The 23,911-nt window shown below is 34.5% G+C and overlaps 1 protein-coding gene across 6 annotated transcripts in view; it reads right to left on the reverse strand.

Moving 5' to 3' along the window:
* The window catches only part of RALYL (RALY RNA binding protein like), an 816,695-nt gene that overhangs the window by 189,590 nt on the left and 603,194 nt on the right, over positions 1-23,911 (reverse strand). For all 6 annotated transcript variants that reach the window (XM_007180154.2, XM_057532504.1, XM_007180151.2 and 3 more), the window contains one exon: positions 12,255-12,330. In XM_007180154.2, coding sequence (XP_007180216.1) covers positions 12,255-12,330 — 76 coding nt within the window. The remainder of the gene's footprint in view (positions 1-12,254; positions 12,331-23,911) is intronic.

Here is a 23,911-nt window from a genome sequence, read left to right on the forward strand (position 1 = left end):
TTATTTTTGTTTATTATCACTTACCCCACACTTGAAGACCAGGTCAGGGATTCTTACACATTTGGTTAGCTGATATATTCTCAGTTCCCAGAACAAACTCCAGTAGGTGTTTTGTTAATTACTTGATGAATGATTGTATCAGTGAATCTGTGTTTTCTTCTCCTCCATTAAACCCACTAAGTGTCTTTAATATAGGCTGAATTTGGTCAATCCCTGAACCAGCTCTGTTTATAGAGGCTTAGAGATAAGTCATTCTTCGAGGCTTGAGAGTTTGTGGTCCATTCAAAATTGCTGGGATCAGAAATTCTTCTCCAAGTCTCCATCATTCTACCATATACTCTTAGGGCTGACCCCATGTGAAATTCTTATTTTGTCTTTCATCTCTCTCTGACTCTCTCTCTCTCTCTGTCTCTGTCTCTATCATTTTGAGTTGTGGCTAACATTTGCTTTCTCTCTTGGCTCCTAATAAATTCTAGTGGTGCTATCTCAAGATCCATCATGGAGACCAGCTGACTGGGTTGTGCAGTTGCCTTCCCAGACTTTTTCAGTCAATATTCCAGGACTGGAGCTTTGTTCTGGATCTGGGTCTATGCCCAATACTCATAACTTGGCCACTGGATGACAACTCTCTCTGGCCAGACTGAGTATACAATATCTGTCTGATAACTGTCTTCCCACATTATTCTCATCTATACACAGAGCTATTTTTTCTTGCTTTTTATTTCTTCAGCATTATATTACAAAAATCTATGTTTGATTTTTCAGTTAAAATGGATGCCTGGTATTACTTATTTCTTTCACAGTATCTTTATGGGTTTTTTTCATGCCACATATGTCAACATTTTTACACTCAATTTAGTTTGTATTTTCAAATACTAATCATATAATATTTCTTTTCTCAACCTTCTAAACATGGGATGTGCTATATTGAGTGTACATAATAAAGAGTAAAAAAAATGAGAAAAACAAAGTCTTCAGCAAATCAAGCAATTAGAAGTTACAGTTCTACTTAAGTTCTTCTAGAATTGTCACAATATCATAATAATGCCTTCACCCTGATGTTGTGGATAATGTTAGTAAGAATAGCACTTAAGGTGCCTGTAACAGTTGCTAGGCAATCCAACTCAAAATGCTATTTCACAAATGATTATCTGTATTTTGTGGGTCATCCTCTGCTTCCTTTTCAAACTTAGCTATTGGTTGGTGTATCATTTTCTTAAAAGTACATCCTGATACATTTACTGTACCCAGACTCATTATGACTAGCTGTCCTGCAATGATAGATTCTCTCTGTTAAGAGTCAGGAACACAAAACCTCTGCCTTCTCTTTCTGTCATATACTACACACTGCACACTGAGGCTATAACCTGCGCTTTATTCAAAACTATTCTGTTACTATTTGTAGCTCACTACACTATGCCCTTTTAAAGCAGCAGCAGCAGCAGCAAAGTGGCTGAAATACAGCTTTAAGTACAAGGGGACAGTTATTGTCAGGCAAGCACCGTTGTCTTACTACTGGCTCACTAATCTGTAGTCAGAAGAACTGCCATCCCCATGCATTCATGATTAGTTATTTTATTGCACCACTTTAAAGGCTCATAAAGTTTGACTTTTTTGTTTTTGAAGATCAGATGACTTCAGCTGCTCTCCCCCCTGCACCCTGCTCCTTCCACTCCTCTCTGCACCATGCACTCCTAATCCTGCAGTTAGCCCTGGCAGGGACCACTTCTCCATGTAGGGCTGTTGGCCTGAGGTGAACTGTAAGACAAATGTTAATGAAGTTGCCCTTTTAGAAAATTAACATTTTAATAACCATGATGACTAAGAGTCTAGTTCTAAAGATGAAGGGCTGTATCTGTTTAACTGGTTTTACACAACACTGAACACAAAATTCCTCATTCTTGCCTGCGTGAGTGCTTTTGTGTTTATCATCTACCACTGGCAAAATCTGCTTTTAAAATCTGTTTCTCTCTCTTTTTGGTTAGAAAATTCTCATTAAAGAAAATTTGCATTAGGTACTAAAGTTGCAATAAAAATATTATCCATATCCTCACTGTCCAAATACAATTACAACTAATATATTGACCTCTATTTTTTTCTCTGCATATATTTGTTTCATTTGTACGTAGTTTTGTTTTTCTGTTTCTATAATACATACTGTTTATGTAATTAGATGCTATTATATATGCTGTGTATATAATTTTGCTTTATTTTTCTACTCATTTCTTAAATCTTTTCTCTTGTAACTTGAATACCTTGTGAACATTCCATCTACTGGATGTGTCATATCCATTACTGCATAATATTTTGGTCGAATCAGATTACTCAATATTATAAATAAAACTGCAAAGAACATCTGGGAATAATTTCTTTTTTTTTTACATTTTTAAATATTTGGGATTATTTATTTAGACATACTTCCAGAAATCGAATTACTTAGTCAAAAGATATGAATATTTTAAGATACTGGATAGCGTTTGAAGGAATAAAGACATAAACTTGATAATGAAGCACCTATGCCTTACTTTACTCTCTGGATTAGAAAGTAAATAGCAAGATCCGAGAATGTTAGAAATGGGAATAAAGTAAGAAATGATTTAACGATTCCTTCATGTTATTATGAGAAAACTGGGCTTAAAAGAGGTTAGATTGCTTATAATTACATAGGTGGCATGGGCAGGTAGTAGCAGACACAGGACGTGGTTGCAGGTTTCCAAACTTCCAATTCAGTGCACCTTCTCATGACCACTAATATCTTTTCAGACTGAGTAATTCTGAAACATAAGTGGAGATTTTGCTGGAGAGAAGATATTTCAAACAAATACTAAAGTGCAAACTATACAGCAACTCAGTTTCATTTGCAATGTAATGTTCTTAACTCAGAACAAGCTCCTTGTCCTTTGATTCCAGCACAGAATAAACATACATGAAATACATTTCAATACTTCAATTTGGAAGGATATCCCCCAGTGCTCTATTCTGATATTTAGCAATACCAATAGGATGAATTATCAATCATGTCATCATTCCACTAGAAAGGAATTTTGAAAGTTTAATAGAGTCAATTAATTTCCAAAAAGATGAATTTTTGTTCAAAGAATTTATCATACATAGCTGACTGATAATCTGGTGAGACTATGTTGCATTTTTTGCCCTCATCTGTCTAGATATCAAAAAAGGAAGCATTTGTTTTTTAGTACTTAACTCAGTCAGAAGAATTATTCTTGCAAAGTCATCAAAAGTTTTATGTAATTTTTACAAGAAAATTGTGGACTATTTTCTAATTAATATATTTAAAGCCAACCAAAGTTTATAACAAACTTATAAACTTCACTTTTTTATTGTGCAGAACCTGCTTATAATTAAAACTTCAGAATAAATCTTTCTATAAATCAACATTTTCTATTACCTTACAATTTGTGATATTTTCAAACTTTAATTGACCAGGGGAAAATACTTTTTTATAAAGTATTTTTTTATAAGATACTTTTTTATAAAGATGGTAAAATTAGTTAATTTTATAAAATAGCCATATGTGGTTTAAAAAAACAATGACATTGCAAAGGTGAGACAATATGATAGAGGAAAAAGAGCTATTTAATTTCTCACTAATCCAATCACATCCATCTATATTATACATATTCATTTTATCCTCTCCTCTCCTCATTTTGTATGGGCTCAGACATTCCTCTACATCATGGCACTTTTCTTCTTACTTTTTCTCCAGTTGTTAGAAAATAAGCAGTCAGACTGGTCATAAAGCATCCTCCTATGTGTGATGGGAATGTTACAGAAGCCCTGGTGCTTCAGAGGAGCAGTCAGTGGGGCAGTACAAAGGTTAACCTCTGGGGCAGGAGTGTAATAAAAGGAGCTTTCCATCAGTCTAACACAAGCCAGTCCTTAATTATCACTCTCAATTGTACTTTAAAAAATTGAGAAAAAAACCTAAGAACTTAAAACTTAATACTTCCTCTTGAAAATAAGGGAAGAGATTTCCCTCCCCTCCTTTTGAGCATTTACTTTAGAAAACTTGTCATTGTAAGGACTTTCTTCTTTCTTTGAAATGTATATAAATTATTTTGAAGATTAGATAGGGCTTTATGACCTAGACGTGTCTATTTTCTAGGACCCAGGAGCCATCTCTTTGAAATTTAAGTATCAAGGGAGATAGCACGCCTATCTCCCCATTTCTGTGGGAAGGTAGGAGCCTAATTTAGGTGTTCCAAGGTGTGAAACTACTACCTGTCACAAAGATATGAGAAGGTTAATTTTCCTCCGGATAAATCCAACTACCAATTGGTTAACACAGATGGTCACCCTAATTACCTGGTGGAATTACAATGAACTATGCATGATGAATGGTGCTGTCATGCCTCTTACTTGAGAAATAGTTATGGTATATCCTGAGAACATGTATGAAATGGGTTATAGCTGTTTCAGGATATAAAAGAGTGAGATTTCTTTCTGTTTTTGTAATCTCTTAGTTGATTACCTGTGATGTGTATGGCATTCTGGATTAATGCTTATTCAATAATAAGTGCTTTCTTTCTCTACTAATTTTGTGCAGAGGATTTCTGGGTTTGGAGAAGATTTTGTTTTTAATTATATTAAAAACAGTGTAAAGAGAGGGTACCACTCCCACAGTAAAAACTTTTTAGGCTTTAATTTGATTTGTTTAAAAAATAGGACTTTAGACACATTTCAATTTTTTTTCATGCTCCCTTCCATGTAATCTTGTGGAATGGGCAACATATCCTGGAATTTTTAATTTATGTATAGATTGAGAAGATGGAAATGATATGAGCCCTTTTGGGCAAAAGAGGAATAAACTAACTCTTCAAAAATAAACACAAACAACTTAGATTAGAAGCTCAGGACCTTAAATTCTCTACCAAGGGCTATCCTAAAATAACAGGTTACTGTAATGATCAAAAAAATAAAAGAATGAAAACATATGACATCAGCAGTGATAGTGAAGACACTCCATCTTGTGACCAAGCAAGATGTCTTTTGGAAGGTAAAATCCAGAAAGCACCTTCCTCCCAGGCAGGGAGCACTTCCCCAGTGACCCAGCCATGAGAGATTCTCACCATTCTCCTATGCTCTGGTGGGGACCAGCAGTGTTACTGTCAGTGCTCTAACACCCCATCATGAAAGCATGAAAAACACAGAGTGAGACACAGGGAATATATAACACAAAGACAATAACACCTGAGTCCTCTTGATGAGGAGGCTTTGATTCAACAGAAAACCCCATTTTCACAAATGAAAGAAAGCAACTATTTCATGACAGGCAGGAGCTTCTAAAGTACAGTAAAACTACCAGCTAGAAGAAAAGAGTTGTGTGTCTTAATCTACACCTGCCAACTGTGAGGATGAGGTGAAATTTCAGTGCTTTCTCTCCCATGCTAGATTTATCATTCCTTTTCCATTTCTCCCAATTACAGAGGAAGAATATTAAGTAACAGGTCAAGAGACCCCTGTGTGAAAGGTCATAAACATCTAAGCATGGTCTTTTTTTTCCAGTCTCTGGGGCTGGGTAGACAAGAAAACCAAGGGCTCAGCCCTCTCCTCCTAGCATGCAGCTATGTGGGTGATTTGAGCCGAGGCTGCTCTACAGATCTAGCCATCTTGGGACATCACTCTTTCTGAGTTTCATGCAGTTTGTCCCAGGATGGTAAATTGCTTTGGGAGAAGCAGAAAGAAAGACTGTGTGGCTTGTTCTACTGCAGTTTATCCTTGGCTTTTGCTGAGAGACTTCATAATAAAACTCCCATTAGTTTAAAAATATTGTGTGTGTGTGTGTGTGTGTGCACATGTGTGTATTGTATAACTGCTACTGAGGGTGGTATCTACTATGCTGTTTAGATGATTTCATATGCGATTAATAATTCTCTCAGAAGAGAGAATTAGGGAAAAAATAGTTTCTCATCACAGATGGTAGTACTCTCTTTTAATAGATGATTACGTAAATTATCACGCACCCTCTTTTTGCACTGACTGCTAGGAATCTCATGGATAAGTTTGATGCCCAATTTTAATATCTTATTATTACATACATTTTCTAAGTATAATTTGCCTGATCCTACCCACCCACCCCACTCCTAACTCATATCTTGTTCTTGGCTCTTACCTCTTCTTAAAATTTGTTGTATCGTTTTGCTTCCTTTGATTTTATCATAAATTGCCTCAAATCAAACAAATAGAACTGTAATGTTTCAAAAAGCCTTAAAGATGAATTCTCTGCATCAAGGACTGTACCATCCAGTCTCCTTATACCAGTACCATATTCTTTCTATATGCAAGAAAATATTCATGGATATTTATGCATTAAAAACATAACAGAAGACTGCAAATAGGTCATCCTTTAACCTAGCAGAGAATTGCCTGCAGCAGAACTATTTTAATGGGTATTGTGTCAGCATTTCTTTTACACATTTCACATTAAAAGGTTTATAAATTACATTCGCTTAGTATTGAAATACGAGGTATATACTATAAGTAAGTGTAATCTTTTTTTTTTTTTTTTAAGTCTCCTCTTTAGGCAGTTATAAGAAACATTAACCTGTTTAGTTAACTGTGCAAATTTTAGCAACATTATCATAGCTCACAGCTCATTTTAAGTAACTTCTTAGAATACTTTATTATAGACCTTTTCTTTGAATCATCATAATAATGAGAATAACTAAAACATGGAAAACATCTGTAACAGTTCCAGGCTCCTTAAACACATATCATCTTTCAGGAAACTTGTCTTCTTCTTTTATGCAGCTGGAAAAGCTAAGGAATAAGAGATCCAATTCGAACCACTGGTGAAGCTTTGCCAGTTTTAGGATCCAGGCCACTTAACCCTCTCTTCATCAATCATATGCACAATATTGAAGCATCCACAAAGTGAATGTTTGGAACCTTTTCTGCTTCAGCAGCATTTTATGTTTGCTTGGGAAGTGTGAATTAAAGAGAAGACACCGTCAGTTACCCAGATATATGGATGTTCAGCTTTGAGTTTTAGAAGTAAACACTGTTTTGTGTGTATTTTCTCTTGTGGATATTGGCAACTACACTTTTCATGAAAGTAAGTTCGTTGCCCAGGAAAGATTGGATCAGGAGCAAAAAAGAGATCGCAGTTGCTACACAGACCCAGCAACAACTGAATTTTAAGTTGAACCTTGTAGGCATGTCAGTGCTGGGCTTGTATACATTTCAGGACAGGATGCATTAGTGCAGGGGTAGGAGTACATTTCCCTGTCCTCCTCACAGTCCGTTTAAAAACCACAGAGCCCATTCCTAGATGGCTTCCTGAGTGAGCTCACCTGACTAGGCAGGTGAAATGGATGCCTTTACCGGTGCAAAGGGAGGCACTGACACCGGAAGGATTACACTTCTGAAAGTGAAGGTGTTTTATCCTTGACATTATAAAAGAAGACGTAAATAAAATAATAATAATCAATAGCTAATTGGTAAACTTTCTCAGCAAACAGAGCAAGTTAATGCAGTGGAGATGTCCCGGCCATTTTTCCTCCATAATGATGTTTGGTATTTAGCATTAGCTGAAATTAGCTTCTATTGCTTTCATTTCTATTGTCAAGGTTCTATGAGACACTGTGGGTCACCTGAGGGTCCCCCTTTCCCATGATGTGCCAGAGTTACCATGAAGGGTGAAAATAGAACTCATGTAGGTCAAGTGGTAAACAAATTACCGGAGATATTTTGCTGTAGAGTCACCTTACTCGGCTCACACTCTGAAAGTTTTTTGATCATTGACATTCGTATAATGTAACCCGCATTCATGGCTATCACCTCTAATTGTGGTGATCTTAAAATTGTAATACTATAGGTTACCTTGTGACAATCTTAAGGAGTCTTAAAGGTACTTGCATTGGCAATCCTGAATCCCATGGTCATCTCTGTGAGGTGAGAAGGTTGCTATGAAAAACAACTGTATACAGCAATAAAACCATGTTTGGGAATAATATCTAGTAATATCCATGAAATGAGTGGGATGAAACTTGATGTTTTATGTGTCTCACTAAGCTGTGCCCCCTGTGACCCAGAGGGCTTCCTCTTGGTGTTAAAACCTGTGCTGTTCAGCTCTGATAAATAATATCTGTGTGCCCTGGTTGTCAGCTTTATTCACATCAGAGAGGAAAGGTCTGTCTCCTTTGCAAGCAGAAGCAAAACCATCATACAGTTATTCTTATTTAACAATTGTTTAGCATTAATTGGAACTTGGCATGCTGGGAAACTCACTTTATTTCACAGCACCATAGACACTGTGTAATGTACATAGCACATTTGAAGCAGCAATTTATGAAAAGTTACAATATTCTTTCTAGAGAATGGATTTGCTATTCACCATTAAGACTAGGTCCAATATTTATGGAATGTTCACAAATGATTAATTATGTATCATTTACAAATAGCCTCTAATAGGAGATATTTTTATTATAAGTGCTATTTTAATGAATTGTCTGTCTCTATAGATTCATGGGCAAGACAGCAATAATTTCTTTTTACTTCCTTCCGCCAACCCCAAACCTGACCCTGCTGCTGCTCATCATGCCTTTCCTATTTATTTGGCAGAATCATGTGAGCATTCCCCTAGAAACCTTGGACATATCTGTGACTCTCACTTATACCCCATTTCCAGTCACTCATCATATCCAAATGGATTCTTGTTGCCTGCAGAATAAAAGCCAAATGTCCTTAGTCTGATAAGCAGCCAGATAAGGATGCTGACAGCCTGAGCCACCATAACATGGTGGTCCAAGTGCTCTATCCTAGCTCTCACCATGAGAAACTCATCTTCATCTCTGTGTCTGTGTTCCTGCAAATGTTCTCTGGATGGCATGCCCTTCTTCCCCTTTGTCTGCAGAGTGAATGCCTGCTTGTTCAGAAGTTGGCTCTAGAGGCATCCAGACTTTTCACTCCCTGTCCACCAGGCAGAATCTATAACTCTCTCATTTATTTCCTTATAGAAATATATGCATACTTCATTTATGTTCCTTATTTATATGTATATCTAACTCATGTATAAGATATTAATATATTGAAGCTTTACTCAGTTTTTAAAAAATTGTGTCTTCTATGTGTACCATGTTAACTTAGCACATGACAAAATCTTAGGGAAGGTTGTTTGGCTAAACTGAAAATCATGTTAAAAGAAGTAACAAATCAAAGCAATGCCTCAGTGAATATTCTATGTAAATACTACTTTGTGGTTGATGATGCAGGTAAAATAGACATAAATGAAGAAGGAAGTCTGATAGCAGATCACTGATATCCCTAATAGAGTAAATAGATATAAGACATAGTGGTTTAGGGCACAAGGTAGATCAGAGGTTACCTATAACCATAAAAATAGTTTACTTTTATTTTATTATGCTCTCTCCTTGCCCTTCAGCCTTGGCATTTTCTGTGCCATTTATCTAGAAGAACAGCTACCTTAGAGTTTAGATCATAGTAGACTCACAATGAATATGTCTTGTATGAAAGAATGAATGAATGAACAAATGAAATTGTTCCAGCTCTTTCATTTTACAGATAAGGAAACAGACCCAAAGATGTAAAAAATAGAAAAGCAGAAACCACCTTTTCAAGCTGCTACTATATTCCCCACAATGAGCTAAGTGCTTTCATCTCAATTATTCCATTTTACAGTATCAAGAAAAAGTATACAACTATTATGTTAGATAAAGAACTTGAAGCTCAAAACCTGTGCCCTATGATAACACAGATTGGTGGCAACTTTTGTTCTTATACTATGTACAGTGTGCAGGCTCTCTTTTGCCACCGGCTGGCATGATAATCCTGGACAGAAACATAATTGATTATTGGTTTTGGTGGGCAGGATCTCTGCTTTTTAGAATCTGCATTGTTTAGATGGTAGCAGTAAATATGGGGAGTTGTGATCAAGTGGCAAGATCTTTAGAGTTGAAAGCTGAAAACCAGTGTTCAGTTCCTAATTTTGTTACCTTTCTTTGGGCAAATCCTTTATTGTCTTGGAAACTTAGTTTCCTCATCTATAAAGCAAGGCACATAATACCAACCTTGGGGAGTTCTGTGGTGAACAGATGAATAATGACTATGAAAACACATTTTGTCTACATAAAAATAAATTATTATTATTATTAAGCTTATGTAAGAATGAGAGCATGTGTATGAAAGGGCTTTCTAGGCTGCACGTTCACTCTCTTTTGTTCCCTCTGTTATCGTTTTGCAGTTTCATAACATCCCAGCCTTCTTTTGTGTAAACAGATGAAAATAGGATAAATAAATATTTCCCCACTAATGTGATTTGTATACAATATATCAGATTTAAATAAACTTCTGCTTCTAATTCTTCTGAATTCACAATTCAGCAAAACTTAGTAATAGAGAAATAACAGTTAAAAAGACATTTGTTTCTTGTCATAAGCTTCTATTCTTGTAAGTAAATCAAAACACTCCAAGAACAGGGAAAATACAAAAATTAACATCATCGCACAGACAGTGGTAGCTCTTTGATGAGAATAAAAGCCACTGACAGCTTCTTCTGGTAATCATTGAAATTATGACTTTTCAAACATTCTGCATTAGCTGCAGCTCTAGCATACATTTTAAAATCAATCTGATCAAAAATTATCTGCATTTCTCAGCTTTTTAAACATTGTCTTTTTTACCTCAAACAAGTTACAGAAAGCATCATTTGCCTTTTGTTGATGACTTCATCTCTGACCTTTAACATCAATACTGCCTTATGACCAATTATCAACAATTGTTATGTTCTGTAGCTTTCCCCTTTTATATAAAAATTTTTATTAAAATTAAATAAATGTACACAGCCAAAGTGAAAACAGCAATTAAGATATATTTCCAATGTATTTTTTAAGATCGCTGATGGTCATACATTAGAGAATCCTGGTACATTAGGCTTGAAAAGGACCTTAGAACTCATCTAGTTCTGACCCTTTTATTTTATAGACCGAGAAATGAAGCTGTGAGTGGCTGAAAAGGAGATTTTCTAATTTTCTGAGAACAAAGACAAGGAAACAGCTCCAAACTATCTTTTGAGCACTCTTCTTGCTATACTATATCAGAATATAATCAATTTTGATATGTATAACTCAATTCTCCTTTATCCAAATGACATCAGGAAAAAGGGGGCCTTGCTCAGCACTTACATTAGCTTTTTGGATGTGGACACTGACAGAATGAAGATTATGTATCTGGGACAGGACCAAATAAATTGGAAGATAGGAGATCTCAATAGCCTGGAACAATTGGCTAAGTCTAACAAAAGGGAATTTAACAGAGAGAGATGAAAAGTCAGCACTTAGATTACAAAAACCAATGGCAAAACTACATGAAGTGGGACATATGGCTTAGCGGCAGAGCACTGTTTTTTTTTTTTAAGTGGCCATTTTTAAAGGAACCAAAATTTCTATGAGTTTAATCTTAACGTCTTCTCCAAATCAACTGAATTTTCCGTAACCTAATAGAAGTATATATAGAACAATAAACATGCTAAGTATAGTCTACTCCGTCTACCTGGAATTGAGATTATAGGCATACACACTGATAAACTGGGGCATGTAGAGGAGAAAGACCAGAGTGTTAAGTTGACTCATATCCAAATATATGAGGAAAGTTTAAAGGAATTGTTAATGTCTCTCTAGAAAAGAGAAGGATTGTATTTGTTTTTTGGTGAAATGGAGGTGAAATGAACATGTCCTTTGTAACAAAGAGGCTGAATGATCTGTTGGAAAGAATTCAGGGCATGGCATCAGAAAGCATGAGTTTGAGTATTGGCACAATCATTTACCAGTGGTGTGACCTAGGAAAGATCTCTAAGAAACTGCATATCAGCTTCTTGATCTATAAGATGAGAGTAACAATATCTACATTGCAGGATTGCTGTGAAAATTAAATTAAATTAAATAACATATGTAAAATATATGTAGTACATGGCATGCAGAAGTTAACAAATATTAACCTTTGCACCACTTGTTAGGTAGAGTCATGAGAGATTTTTATTAGATTTTATTAGAGGAATATCTTGTAGAAGGGTTGTTTAAGCAAAGATGAAAAGGTTAGGCAAGATCGCTGCCAATGCTGCTTGATATATTTATATGTTGGCCACCAGCATTTTGTTGTACTTTATGCCAGTTAGAAGTGCTCTTCAAAATATTTGATTCCTTATAGGTTATATTGCCTTTTAAAGTTGCAAGAATTTTTCACTACTACATATCATAAAATAGTGTTTGCTTACTTACCTATAAAGTGCAGAAAGGGGCCTCTTATTTCCAGGTTTTGGTCTGTATGGTTTGGGTTCTCCTGCCATGTTGATATCTGAAAGCATAAAATAAAATAGCACTGATTAAGAAAATATTAAAACTTTTGAGAAAAGTAAATCATGAAGTTGTATTTTTATTTTTGTCATTTGTCTATGCAAATGTTATATGCCATTCATTCATTCACAAGTATTTATTGAGCAGCTCCTCTAGGTCAGGCACTGTTTGGGATACATCATGCACCAAACAGGTTAGATCCATGCCCTCGTGGGACTTATCTTCTATGGGGAGGGGGCTTGAGAGATAGTTATTAAAACACAATCATAACAAATAAGAAAGCTATATAACATATCTGAAGGTGAAAAGTACTACGAAAAAAAAATATTGAACAACGTGGGGGGTCAGGAATTCTTACTAAAAATAGAAAGAGTGAGAGACAGAGGGAGAGAATGAGATATCCTACTGATTTGGAGTTTTGCCAGGAACATCTCAGTTTGTATAGACATTTTTGTGGAATAAAGCTTTGTTCCTAAGAGGAATTGTTATATTTTCTTTGGTGATATCTTCTCCGAGTGTTAGAAGAGTGGAACTGTAAAGCATACCAGGTTTACTGAGGAAAAAACAAAATGCACTCAGCAACTGGAATGTGCAGTTACAGAGTTCTGGGGTGATCAGAAGGAATAAAGAGCACATCTCTTGTCTTCATGAACTAAAACTATAATAAAGCCTCTAAGATGAGACAAGAAGATTCTTAAGTACATGACAAAAGAGTAGTTGCAAATAATTGACCAATCTTAGTCTTAAAAAAAAAATGTGTAAAACTGTTATGAGGTTGGGTGTTAAAGGTTTGGGAAATGACATAAACAATTTGATTTAATAAGGTTAAAATTTTAAGAGGATGATAAAAAAGAAAATCTAAAGGAGGTGAACTTCAAGAAAACTTTGAAAGAAGTGAGACATTATTCTGACAGAAAAGAAAGGCAAAGTTCTATTTCTTGTACAGGGGACTAAATATGCTGTTTGGGGATAGATGAGCCACCCATCAGTAAAAACAACCAAAATGTCTAGATGAAATACAATGTCATCTCTTTTTAATTTAATTTTTATTGGTGTATAGTTGATTAACAATGTTATATTAGTTTCTGCTGTACAGTAAAGTGAATCAATTATACATATATACATATCCACTCTTTTTGGATTCTATTCCCATATAGGTCATTATAGAGTATTGAGTAGAGTTCCCTGTGCTATACAGTAGGTTCTTGTTAGTCATCTTTTATAAATAATAGTGTGTATATGTCAATCCCAATCTGCCAATTTATCTCTCCCCCCCTTCCCCCTTGGTAACCATAAGTTTGTTTTCTATGTCTGTGACTCTATTTATGTTTTGTAAATAGGTTCATTTGTACCATATTTTTTAGATTCTGCATATAAACGATATCATATATTTGTCTTTGTCTGACTTACTTTACTCAGTATGACAGTCTCTAAGTCTAGCCATGTTGCTGCAAATGGCATAATACATCTCTTTTAAAAAACACATTGGGCTAACAGGAAAGTAAGGCATTCACGGAAGCCTACAGCTGAGTGGACATAGCAAGTCAGATGGAAATGGAACACTGAACCTGGCTTGGTCTTTGAAGACATTTGTAGAAGCCAGAACTTGAGCTTTAGTTTTCATTTCCTTGTGGATCAGAGGGGACAGGAGACAGTGCCCACACTAAAGGATAGGAAACACATGCTCATCTAATTCAACATCCATATGTGGGAAAATCCTTAACTAAGAAGAGAAGGAAACTTCTTTCACCCCCAAAGAGTATCTATATAAAATCCATAGTAAATAGCATACTTAATAGTGAGACATGCGGTACATTTCCTTTAAGATCAAGGGATTTAAAAGCCACATAGCACAGGGAGATCAGCCAGATGCTTTATGTCCACCTAGAGGGGTGAGATAGGGAGGGTGGGAGGGAGACACAAGAGGGAGGAGATATGGGGATATATGTACACATATAGCTGATTCACTTTGTTATACAGCAGAAACTAACACACCATTGTAAAGCAATTATACTCCAATATACTCCAATAAAGATGTTAAAAAACAGACATGACTCTCCCTCTTTGCACTCGCATTTTACTTCACTACGTCATTCCCACAGCAATGACTACTGAGTGTTTGTTCCCTTTGACTCTGGACTTCTAAAAGGCAGTCATAACTTCACGCAACGTCTCATGCCCTTTAGTTAGCATCCTGCACAGGGCTGTTTATACAGTAGGTGCTCAAGGGATCCATCGGTTAACTAAATTCATACAAGCCAGAAGGTGTGTCCTTGCATGGGTTGTAGTGTGTCCAGCCAAACACACTTTGTCAGAACATTTCCTAAAGTGGTATTTATCTAAACAATGTTTTAGAAGGTGTTAATAAGAATGTTGCCAAATAAATAAGTCACGGTAAAATAAATTTGGTAAAAATGCAATAATGTACCCCTTTCTCAGGTATTTGTAATGCATATTAAAAGAAAAGATTCGGGAAGCAGAAACATTCAGTTATGTTTAACTCAAATGCTTTCATATATATATATATGAAAGAGAGAAAGCGAGTATTTTTTGGATAGCACACCTGTTAACATCCAGCAAAACAGAGTGCCCCCAGAACACTGGTTTATGAGATAACCTGAAATGTTTAGAAAAATATTTCACATTTATTTCTTTGCCATGTATTCAATTTGGAATATCCTCTTTTGAAAAGTTAATTTAATGTTTTAAATTGCACATCATTTATACTGCTACAATAAACAAATACTTGCTACTTAGCTTTACCACTAATGATCCCTGCTGGCATCTGTTATTTCTAGAGAAATTTAGCCTTGATATTGAAGTGACGTCTAACTTACAGTATAATAAGGTGTCCACATTACCAGTGTTATTTTTTAGATGGAGAAAAAAAGGAAAATAAATATTTTTCTAAGGAAATTAATTAAAAATAATATCTTTATTCTTGGGATTTTTTTGTTTTGTTTCCTTCCCCAGGTTTAAATAAAAGTTTAAATAATTCAGCTACGGCATATAGACTGCCAGGAAAAGTTATTCATTCTTTTATCCTTCACATTTGGATGATTTAGGGATTCATTACTGTTCCATTGAATAAAAATTCAGGAAATAAAGAAAATAGTCTGTTATGCTTGACAAGTGAATGCATAAAACCATACATTATCCTAGTATAAGCACCATACCACTAAAAAGTGCTTTTGCAGTTATTATTAGTTTAGATCCTCAGAACAATCCTGTGAAATAAGTAGAACAGGGATCATTATTCCCATGTCATGTATATAGATGTTTGTGATACTGAGAAATTAAATGGCTTTCATAATAATATCATCAGCTCATTTCACTACAGCAGTCTTTATTACTGAGCACAGCCCATGTGCCAGGCACTGAACTAGTAGGATAGGAGATACCCTGCCCCTGCCCTGCAAAACATGATTGAGAGTTGGACTGGAGCTGTACCAGACTCATGTTCTAGAACTTTCCCTATTATCTCATTGCTTTTAACCAGACTTTGGATGCCACATTTTTTATGCCACTTAAATCTGGTTTGGCTGTGGAAAGCAGCCTGTAAAGTAATATATTCTGAGTCCCCAGCAGTTTTGGCATCATGGGGGAAGATGTATGATTAAAGAAATGCTGTAGGGAGATTTGTCTGGCAGCAGTGGGGGAAACACATTTGACTTTCAACTGAGCTGCTTGAGATTTCTTGGCCATGTAGGTTCACAACCCTGTGGCTTGATAGAGCTGCCCAGAAGTGCTTTTACTCTAAGAGAAAAATGCACCAGACTTGGAGAGGCAAGTGTATGTTCTAAAATATGACCATTTGAAGCATTTTAAGCCTAAATCTGAGAGTGGAACCAATTTTGCACAAAAGTAAATGACTTTCTAATCTTGTTGTTTTTCCCTTCACAGAATCAAAACTAGTTTTAACACTTGAAATATGTCCTTAATAGTATGTTAAAATATTCTCTGTTATGGGAATGAAACTGTAGTCTAATTTCACTGGGCAGTCACTGAATTGTGACCATTTTAATGAGCCTTTGGATGTAGTTTCATAAATTAGTTCTGACACAGCACTATGGCAGATTGGCCTCTGGTTATTAGAATGCTAATGCAAAGATCACTTGTTGGCCAGATTCCCATTTGTTACCAGAAAGTACTGTAATGCTCCCAGGCTTGGTCTGCAAGGACAAATAAAAATGGAAACTTGAACTTATTACTAATTAACTGGTAAGTCTGATCATTGTATGTGACTTATTTAGATCCAAACTGATTTTTTCCCCAATAGAAACTGAAGTAAAAAAATTGGACATGTATACTTGAATGCCCATTTTTATTTATGTCTATTACATAATGGTTATATTACAAAGAAAATAGAGATGATACAAATCATTCACTTTCATTGATCAAATAATTACTGAACATACAGAATGTGCCAGGTACTGTGCTAAGTATTGGGTAAATAGACATAAATGCTGTTTCTGTTCCCAGGATATCGCAGAGAAAGGTAAACCTGCAGCTAACCATAGTAAATGTGGTGAATGCCACAATAAAGATGTAGACTTTGTACTTCGTGAATGTGCTGCCCTGTCTTCTATTGCTGAGGATGCCCTTAAGTGTCCATTGTTGGTAAATGAAGTGGTTTTCTACCAAAACACCAGTTATAATGTTAGCAGTTTCATAAACCCACATCTATCAGCAAACTCTGCAATAAACCTCAGCTTGTTTCTGTTCTTTTTTTTTTTGTTTAACTTTGTTGTTCCCATTGAAACTTCCATTAGCTAATTGTCAAAATACCTTTGATTTGCCTTGAAACATAAGTAGCCATGAAACTAGATGAAACTTTGTGGCTTTGGTGCGTGTTTAATAAATATAGTTTAAAGTAATTTAGCAGAGAACACAAACATATTTTCAAACAGGTGTAAAGCAAAAACCAAATGGTAACAATCATCAAACTGGAATTTACTTAATTCTTAAAACTTTCAACTTGGATGATTTTTTTCTATTATTTTATCTCATATAATCTTGGATAAATTTTTTGAAGAATGCATTTTTATATTCCATGACCATCTCTACAAATCTCCACAAAGGTAAAAATGAAGAACAACATGTTTTATTAAGAGAGAAAACCTCTAGAAACCAAATGGATAAAATACAAAATTTGGATAAATGTTCCAGCAGCATCATGAATATATTTAGAACCTCGATTAATAATTTTATAAATACATCTAATGATCTATTGACATCAATAGTGGAGACAACTGTTATGATAATTAATATAAAAATACCTAGTGAAAAATAATCTTAGCCATATGTTCATTATAAATGCATAGACTTAACACTATTAATTTCTTTGCATCCTGAGTTTATTTAGTTTCATACTTGGGGAAAAATATTCTGTAAGGAAAGTAAAATTCAATGAACAGAGAGTCTAGATTATCAATTTCTTTAGGAGCTCAGATCTCAATCAGTGAAGTAAAGTAGACCCCAAGATTTGAGTATTGCTTCTTTTTGTTTTCTTCCTTTTCTAATGTCTCTCTTTCCATATGTGTATATATGAACTTATTTTCTCAGGTCTTTTTTTGTAGTGGCTTTGTATTCAGTGTTTAAAACACCAACGCTACAGTGGTATGCATTTTATAATTCATAAATATGATGAAATGCCAAAGCTAATGTTAGGTAGTTAAAAGCATTTTATGTGGAGAGTAGTATACAACTCTGATAAAGTTTGGTTGGCAGACAAGCAGCATCTGTATCATGTAGGAAGCTGTTAGAATGCAGAATCCAGGTTTCATCCCAGATCTGATGAATCAGAATCTGCATTTTAACAAGACACCCGGGTGATTGCTATGCACATTGAAGTTTGAGACACATGGCTATATAATACATTTAGCTTAAATCCCTTCCTTCAATTATCTTTTAAGAACTTTATTTTTTAACTGTTTTGAAAAGAGCGTGATAAGAATTCTGAGCATACAAACAGTGCCTTTAAGGAAGAAACTTGAAAAATGCTTGTCTAAAGGCTTAGAATGTAATAATGCTACTCTAACCTCATCTTTGATGATGATAGTAGTTGCTAGTATTTGTATATCATTTAACAGCTGATCACATTTTCACACACATTAACAAATAATCATCACAATAATCTTGGGCCATGGGTCCTATTGTCAATTCCCACTTATACAAATTGAAGTTGAGAAAGTATGAGATTTTGCACAAAGTAGCTTAGCTAATAAGTAGTGGTGCCAAGACTCTGAGCTCAGGAGTTCTCACTCCAAACATCTTGTTCTATAGATAAAGTTTCACTTTTCAATTAAAAATAAATCTACTGCTTTTGACAAGACATATAATTTGTTGGCAAACCACAAAAATATTTCATAATTTCATTTATTAAAATAAAAAGATGAATCGTTCATAAAGTCTCCATGAGCATGTATAAAGTAGAAATCCATTAAATTAAATCCTACTGTTAAAATTCCATGAGAAAACAAAATTTCAAAGAACTCTTTGATTGAGAATGCAAATATGAAAGACAGAGCAAGAAATCAAGGTAATACAAAGAATCTAAGATCCTTCATCAAAAACGAGAAAGGTACAGTTTATCTGATATTGAATAACAAAGCCAAGCTAAGATAAAGAAAAGAACACATGAGATTTAATCAGATAAAAAAAAATCTTGATATTATTAAGAAAAAATATTTAGAGGATAAAATTATTCCACCTGGAATGAAATCAGTATCATCCCAAGGAGATTCTCGGAAAATACATACCCTTTTGCAGAACTGAAATTCCTCATATCAGATGCCTTTTACTAAATGCTTTGTGATGTGTTGCCCTCATCAGACAATGAAACTGCAAAAATAATTTTATGGATCATATTATAGTATAAACATCAGTGTTCTGCATTATTTACTTATTTCTTCGAATGTTCTACCACCAGCAGGAAGGTTTTGTAAAAAGATACTTCGTGACATTATGGCATCCTTACCAACTCTGTATGCTTCTGATTCAGATTGTTGCCTATACATCACTGACCTTAAGTGTGAGAACAGATAGTGAATACAATTCTAAATGAAAGGACATTTTGGAAAGGATTAAAAGACTTTTAAGGGTCATATAGTAGCAGAAGTGAAGTTGGAATTCAGAGCTTCTGATCAGAAGCTGAGCAAATTTTCATAATACTAAAATGACTGTGTCACTCCTCATGAGAGTAAACAACCAAAACAAAACAGCCACACCAGCACAATAAATTATAGATTTTTTTTTTAAAAGAGGCAAGCATGTCCTTTTATTATAAAAAAGTTTAGGCATGAAGGATAGAGTGGTTTACCCAGACCATACGACCATTTGATAGCACAGCTTGGAAAGGACTCTCTTTTCTAACTCTAAGTCTAGCTCTCAATCATTATTTCTGTCACTGGCTTAAAAGTCATTGATAAAATATTTACTTTGCTTCAGTCCTTTTATATATCCTCAGTTCACAGGTATTTAAACATACAACCTGCCTTCAAATTTCTTCCCCCACCAAGAATATTTCCATTTTCGTTATTGGAAGTTAAATATATTTACTGAGCCATTATACGATGGTTTTCTTCTATGTATATTGATATCATTTTCTTAGGTTTTCAGAAAGTTCACATTGAAGCATAAATCTTTTTTGCTGTATGTATCAAAAATATATTTTTAATTTGTTGTATTGTCATGGTTTAATTTTGAAGGCAATTTAGATTAAAATATCCTCTGATGCCTGTACTTCCATCAGTTTCTCTAAAACTTGTTATAGGTTAGTCAAGTTTGAGCATTTTTTAAATCATGTAGTTCTAGGAGTAACTCATAAACAATACTTTTCTAGACACCAAAAATGGGAGCTCACTCATTTATAGGGTAAATCACTATGGTAAGCCTAGTTTACATAGATGCTGACAAGAGAAAAAAGTACCCTCTTCATGGTGTTTATACTTTTGCAAAGAAGACAATAAAAAGAAAACAAATAAAAAGTGATATTTCAAAAAAAAAATATTCTACCTGTATCTTACTCTGTCTCTATCCAGCCTCATTCCCTCTCTTGCCCTCCACACCTCATATTTCACTACACTCCCCAGGATTCTCTTCTCCAACTATACTGGTCTCCTTGTTGTTTTTCAAGCAGGTCAGATACATCCCTGCCCTTTGCTTTAGCTGCTTCCTCTATCCCAGCTTCCTCTCCCCGTAGATAATCCCATGGTGAACTCCCCCAAAGCCTTCAAATCTTTGCTTAAATGTCACCTTTCTCACCTGTTTAATGTGCTGACATTTCATTTCCCTACACTTCTCACATTCAGAATCCCCATTACCCTGCTTTCATTTTTGTTTTCCAACGTATTTATCAACTGCAAATATGTGATACAATTTATTTACTTATTATATCTATTGTTTGTTGCTAGATGAACCACCCCCTACCTCCATGCTAAAATGTTGGCTCCGTGAGTCAGGGATCTTTGTCTGTTTTGTTCACAAATATATTCAAAGAACTTAGAATATTTGGCTAATAGATGGGACTTAATAAGTGTTTGTCGAATGCATGAATGACAATGCAATGAATTAGTGAATGCATTATCTGAAATTCCAGGACTCAAAATGGCTGTTGAAGGTAAAAAGTAGTCAGGAAAGGTTATAGTTAGAGTGACCATACAATTTAGTATCTAAATTGGTCATTTTTTGAGTGTGAATAGGGAAATAAAATTATTAAAATTGTAAGATTTTGAAAATTTAATTGATCAACAAGTTGGCTTATTATATCACTGGTTTAAAAAAAGACTAGCAATCAAAAATGATTTAAAAAAATTCTTTTAATAAATATGTTTAGAATAAAGCAAAACTAACACAAATTTAGGTTTATTATCTGAAATAAAAATAACATAACTGAGTAATTTCCCATGTTGCTTTGATCATTTTATTTGGATTAACCTCTCTTATATTTTGTCACTTACATTTTTCTGTAAAATTTATTTTTCAATTATTCTATTTAAAAATTTTCATAGAATTTCTCAGATCTTCAAAATTGCATTTTACCTTTAATAGTTTTGAAATTAATGACACTTTCAAATGATTCTGCTTTGCAAATATAATATTTTAATTGAGAATACATTTTTATAGGTGCTGAGGAAAATAAGATCAGATAATTATAAGTGGAAAATATTCTCAATTCTATATTTACATTGATATGTGTAAATATATTAGCCCAAATATTTTCATAGGTACTGTCTTTTTACTTCTATTCGACAGAGTACTTTTCTTGACATATTTTTATAAGATAAAACTTGTCCAAAATGTCTTAACATCCTTTTGACTGTCTCAGTAAATGTAGATGCCATACAACCACAGGGATCCTCAATTTCACTTCATTCTGGTACAAAATACAACTATTTAATTATAAATAGAAGCTCCATCAAACGGCTTTTCCCTACAGTTGAGTTATTTCAAAGCATTATCATAGAAAAATCAAAATTAAATCTTGTATACCTTTATAACTTACATTGTTTAATTTATTTATTCTAGCCCTTGCTTCTGTAAGAATTTTTCTTTTCATTTGTGAGATTTGCTTTTAATAATTGAAAATCTTTAAAAACTTCAAAATTTGAACTTTGTTGAACAATTTTATTAGAGATTTCCAGCTAATTTTGAATAAAATGTAAGCAAAATTTAGAGGATTTGCAAAGTAGTTCTTCAAAAGCTCAAACATTTCTAAAATTCAATTGATGATAGGTAGCAAAGAGAGATTATGTGATAACATACTTATGTTGTCTTTTTAGTTCAAAATAAAATTCATCACCAAAATTTTTTAGTGTTGTTTTCTGACTGTGTAAACCTAAAAATATTTATAAAATGTGATACTTACAGCTCAGTTTGTATAAATTAGTAGAATATCACAGCTTGATTGATGCAATTATGAATTATGTATATAATATAACCAACTCCAGGTACATTTCTGCTCCATATGTATCCTAATTTACTAAGAACATTATTTTTACCACCATGCTGTGTTCCACCCAAAGTTGTATTCATATTATTATGACAAAACTCGCATAATTTTATTTTCAATGTTGAATTTTTATACTAAATTTAAAATACCATTCACATATAATGTCATCAGTTTAACAGTTATCATTTAGTAGTCAAAAATAAGGGTTTTAATTTTAAAATAAACATCTAAATGCACATAAGCAAATTAGCTTATGGCCTATTAAAAGTTATGAATAAAATAATTACTGTTATTAAAAAGCCTTCAGAATAATTATTATGGCTAGAAATTGCCCATAAAATGGGAAGCCAGGAAAACATGTGATTCCTCAAAAGAAATTGTTTTTCCCACCAGACCTGGTGGACAGGCTTGCCCCAGAGTGGTTCCCATTCACAGTAGCCCCTGCCTCACCAGACCTAGGGGGTGGGCTCACCCAGGCCCAGAACTGTTTTGCTGCAGCCCCTGTGCCACCAGATCCAGAAGGTGTGCCCACCCCATACAAAGGATGCCCTTAAATTCCTGGCATTTCTGAGCCCCAAGAGACTGAAACAATCACAGAGACAGGTCTTGGCAGGTGACCATCACCAAGGCACTGCACAGACAGACCAAAACACACCCCCAGTCTTCCAGTGACTGTTCCTTCAAGACTGGGAGAGACAGCAGTTTCATCTTATACACAGGAACAAACACAGATAATCAGGCAAAATGAGGAGACAGAGGAATATATTTTGAACAAAGGAACAAGACAAAATTTCAGAAAGAGATATTAATAAAATGGAGATAAGCAATTGACCTGATTAAAGACTTTAAAGTAATGGTCATAAAGATGCTCACAGAATTAAAATAAAGAATGAAAAGCATGGTGAGATTTTCAACAAAGAGATAGAAAATTTAAGAAAGTTCCAAACAGATGTTACAGAACTGAAGCATATGATAGCTAAACTTAAAAGTACACTAGAGGGATTCAACAGCAGACTCGATGAAGCAGAAGAATGTGTCATTGTGCTTGAAGACAAAGCAATGGAAATCACTCAGACAGAGAAACAAAAAGAGAAAAAGAATTTTAAAAAGTTAAAATTCTTTAAGGGATTTTGGGATAACATCAGGTGGAATAACATTCTCAGTATAGGGGTCCCAGAAAGAGAAGAGGGAGAGAAAGGGCCAGCAACCTTATTTGAAGAAACAATGACTGAAAATTTCCCTAATCTGAGGAAGGATACAGATACTCAGGTGCAGGAAGCTAAAAAATTTCCAAATAGAATGAACCCAAAGAGATCCACACCAAGATGCATTACACTTAAAATGGGAAAAATTAAATATAAAGAGAAGATCTTGAAAGCAGCAAGAGAAAAACAACTTCTTACATACAAGGTAAGGCTATTAGATTTTTCAACAGAAACTTTGCAGGCCAGAAGAGAGTGGCATGACATATTCCATATCATGAAAGGAAAAAACTTCCAAGAATTCTCTACCTGGCAAGGTTATCATTCAGAATCGAAGAAAAGATCAAGAGTGTTCTCCAGATCATAAAAAACTGAAGAAGTATTGGGTTGGCCAAAGAGTTCATTTGGATTTTTCCACAACACCTTAT

The sequence above is a fragment of the Balaenoptera acutorostrata genome, chromosome 17 (genome assembly GCF_949987535.1).
Source record: "Balaenoptera acutorostrata chromosome 17, mBalAcu1.1, whole genome shotgun sequence".
NCBI lineage: Eukaryota > Metazoa > Chordata > Mammalia > Artiodactyla > Balaenopteridae > Balaenoptera > Balaenoptera acutorostrata.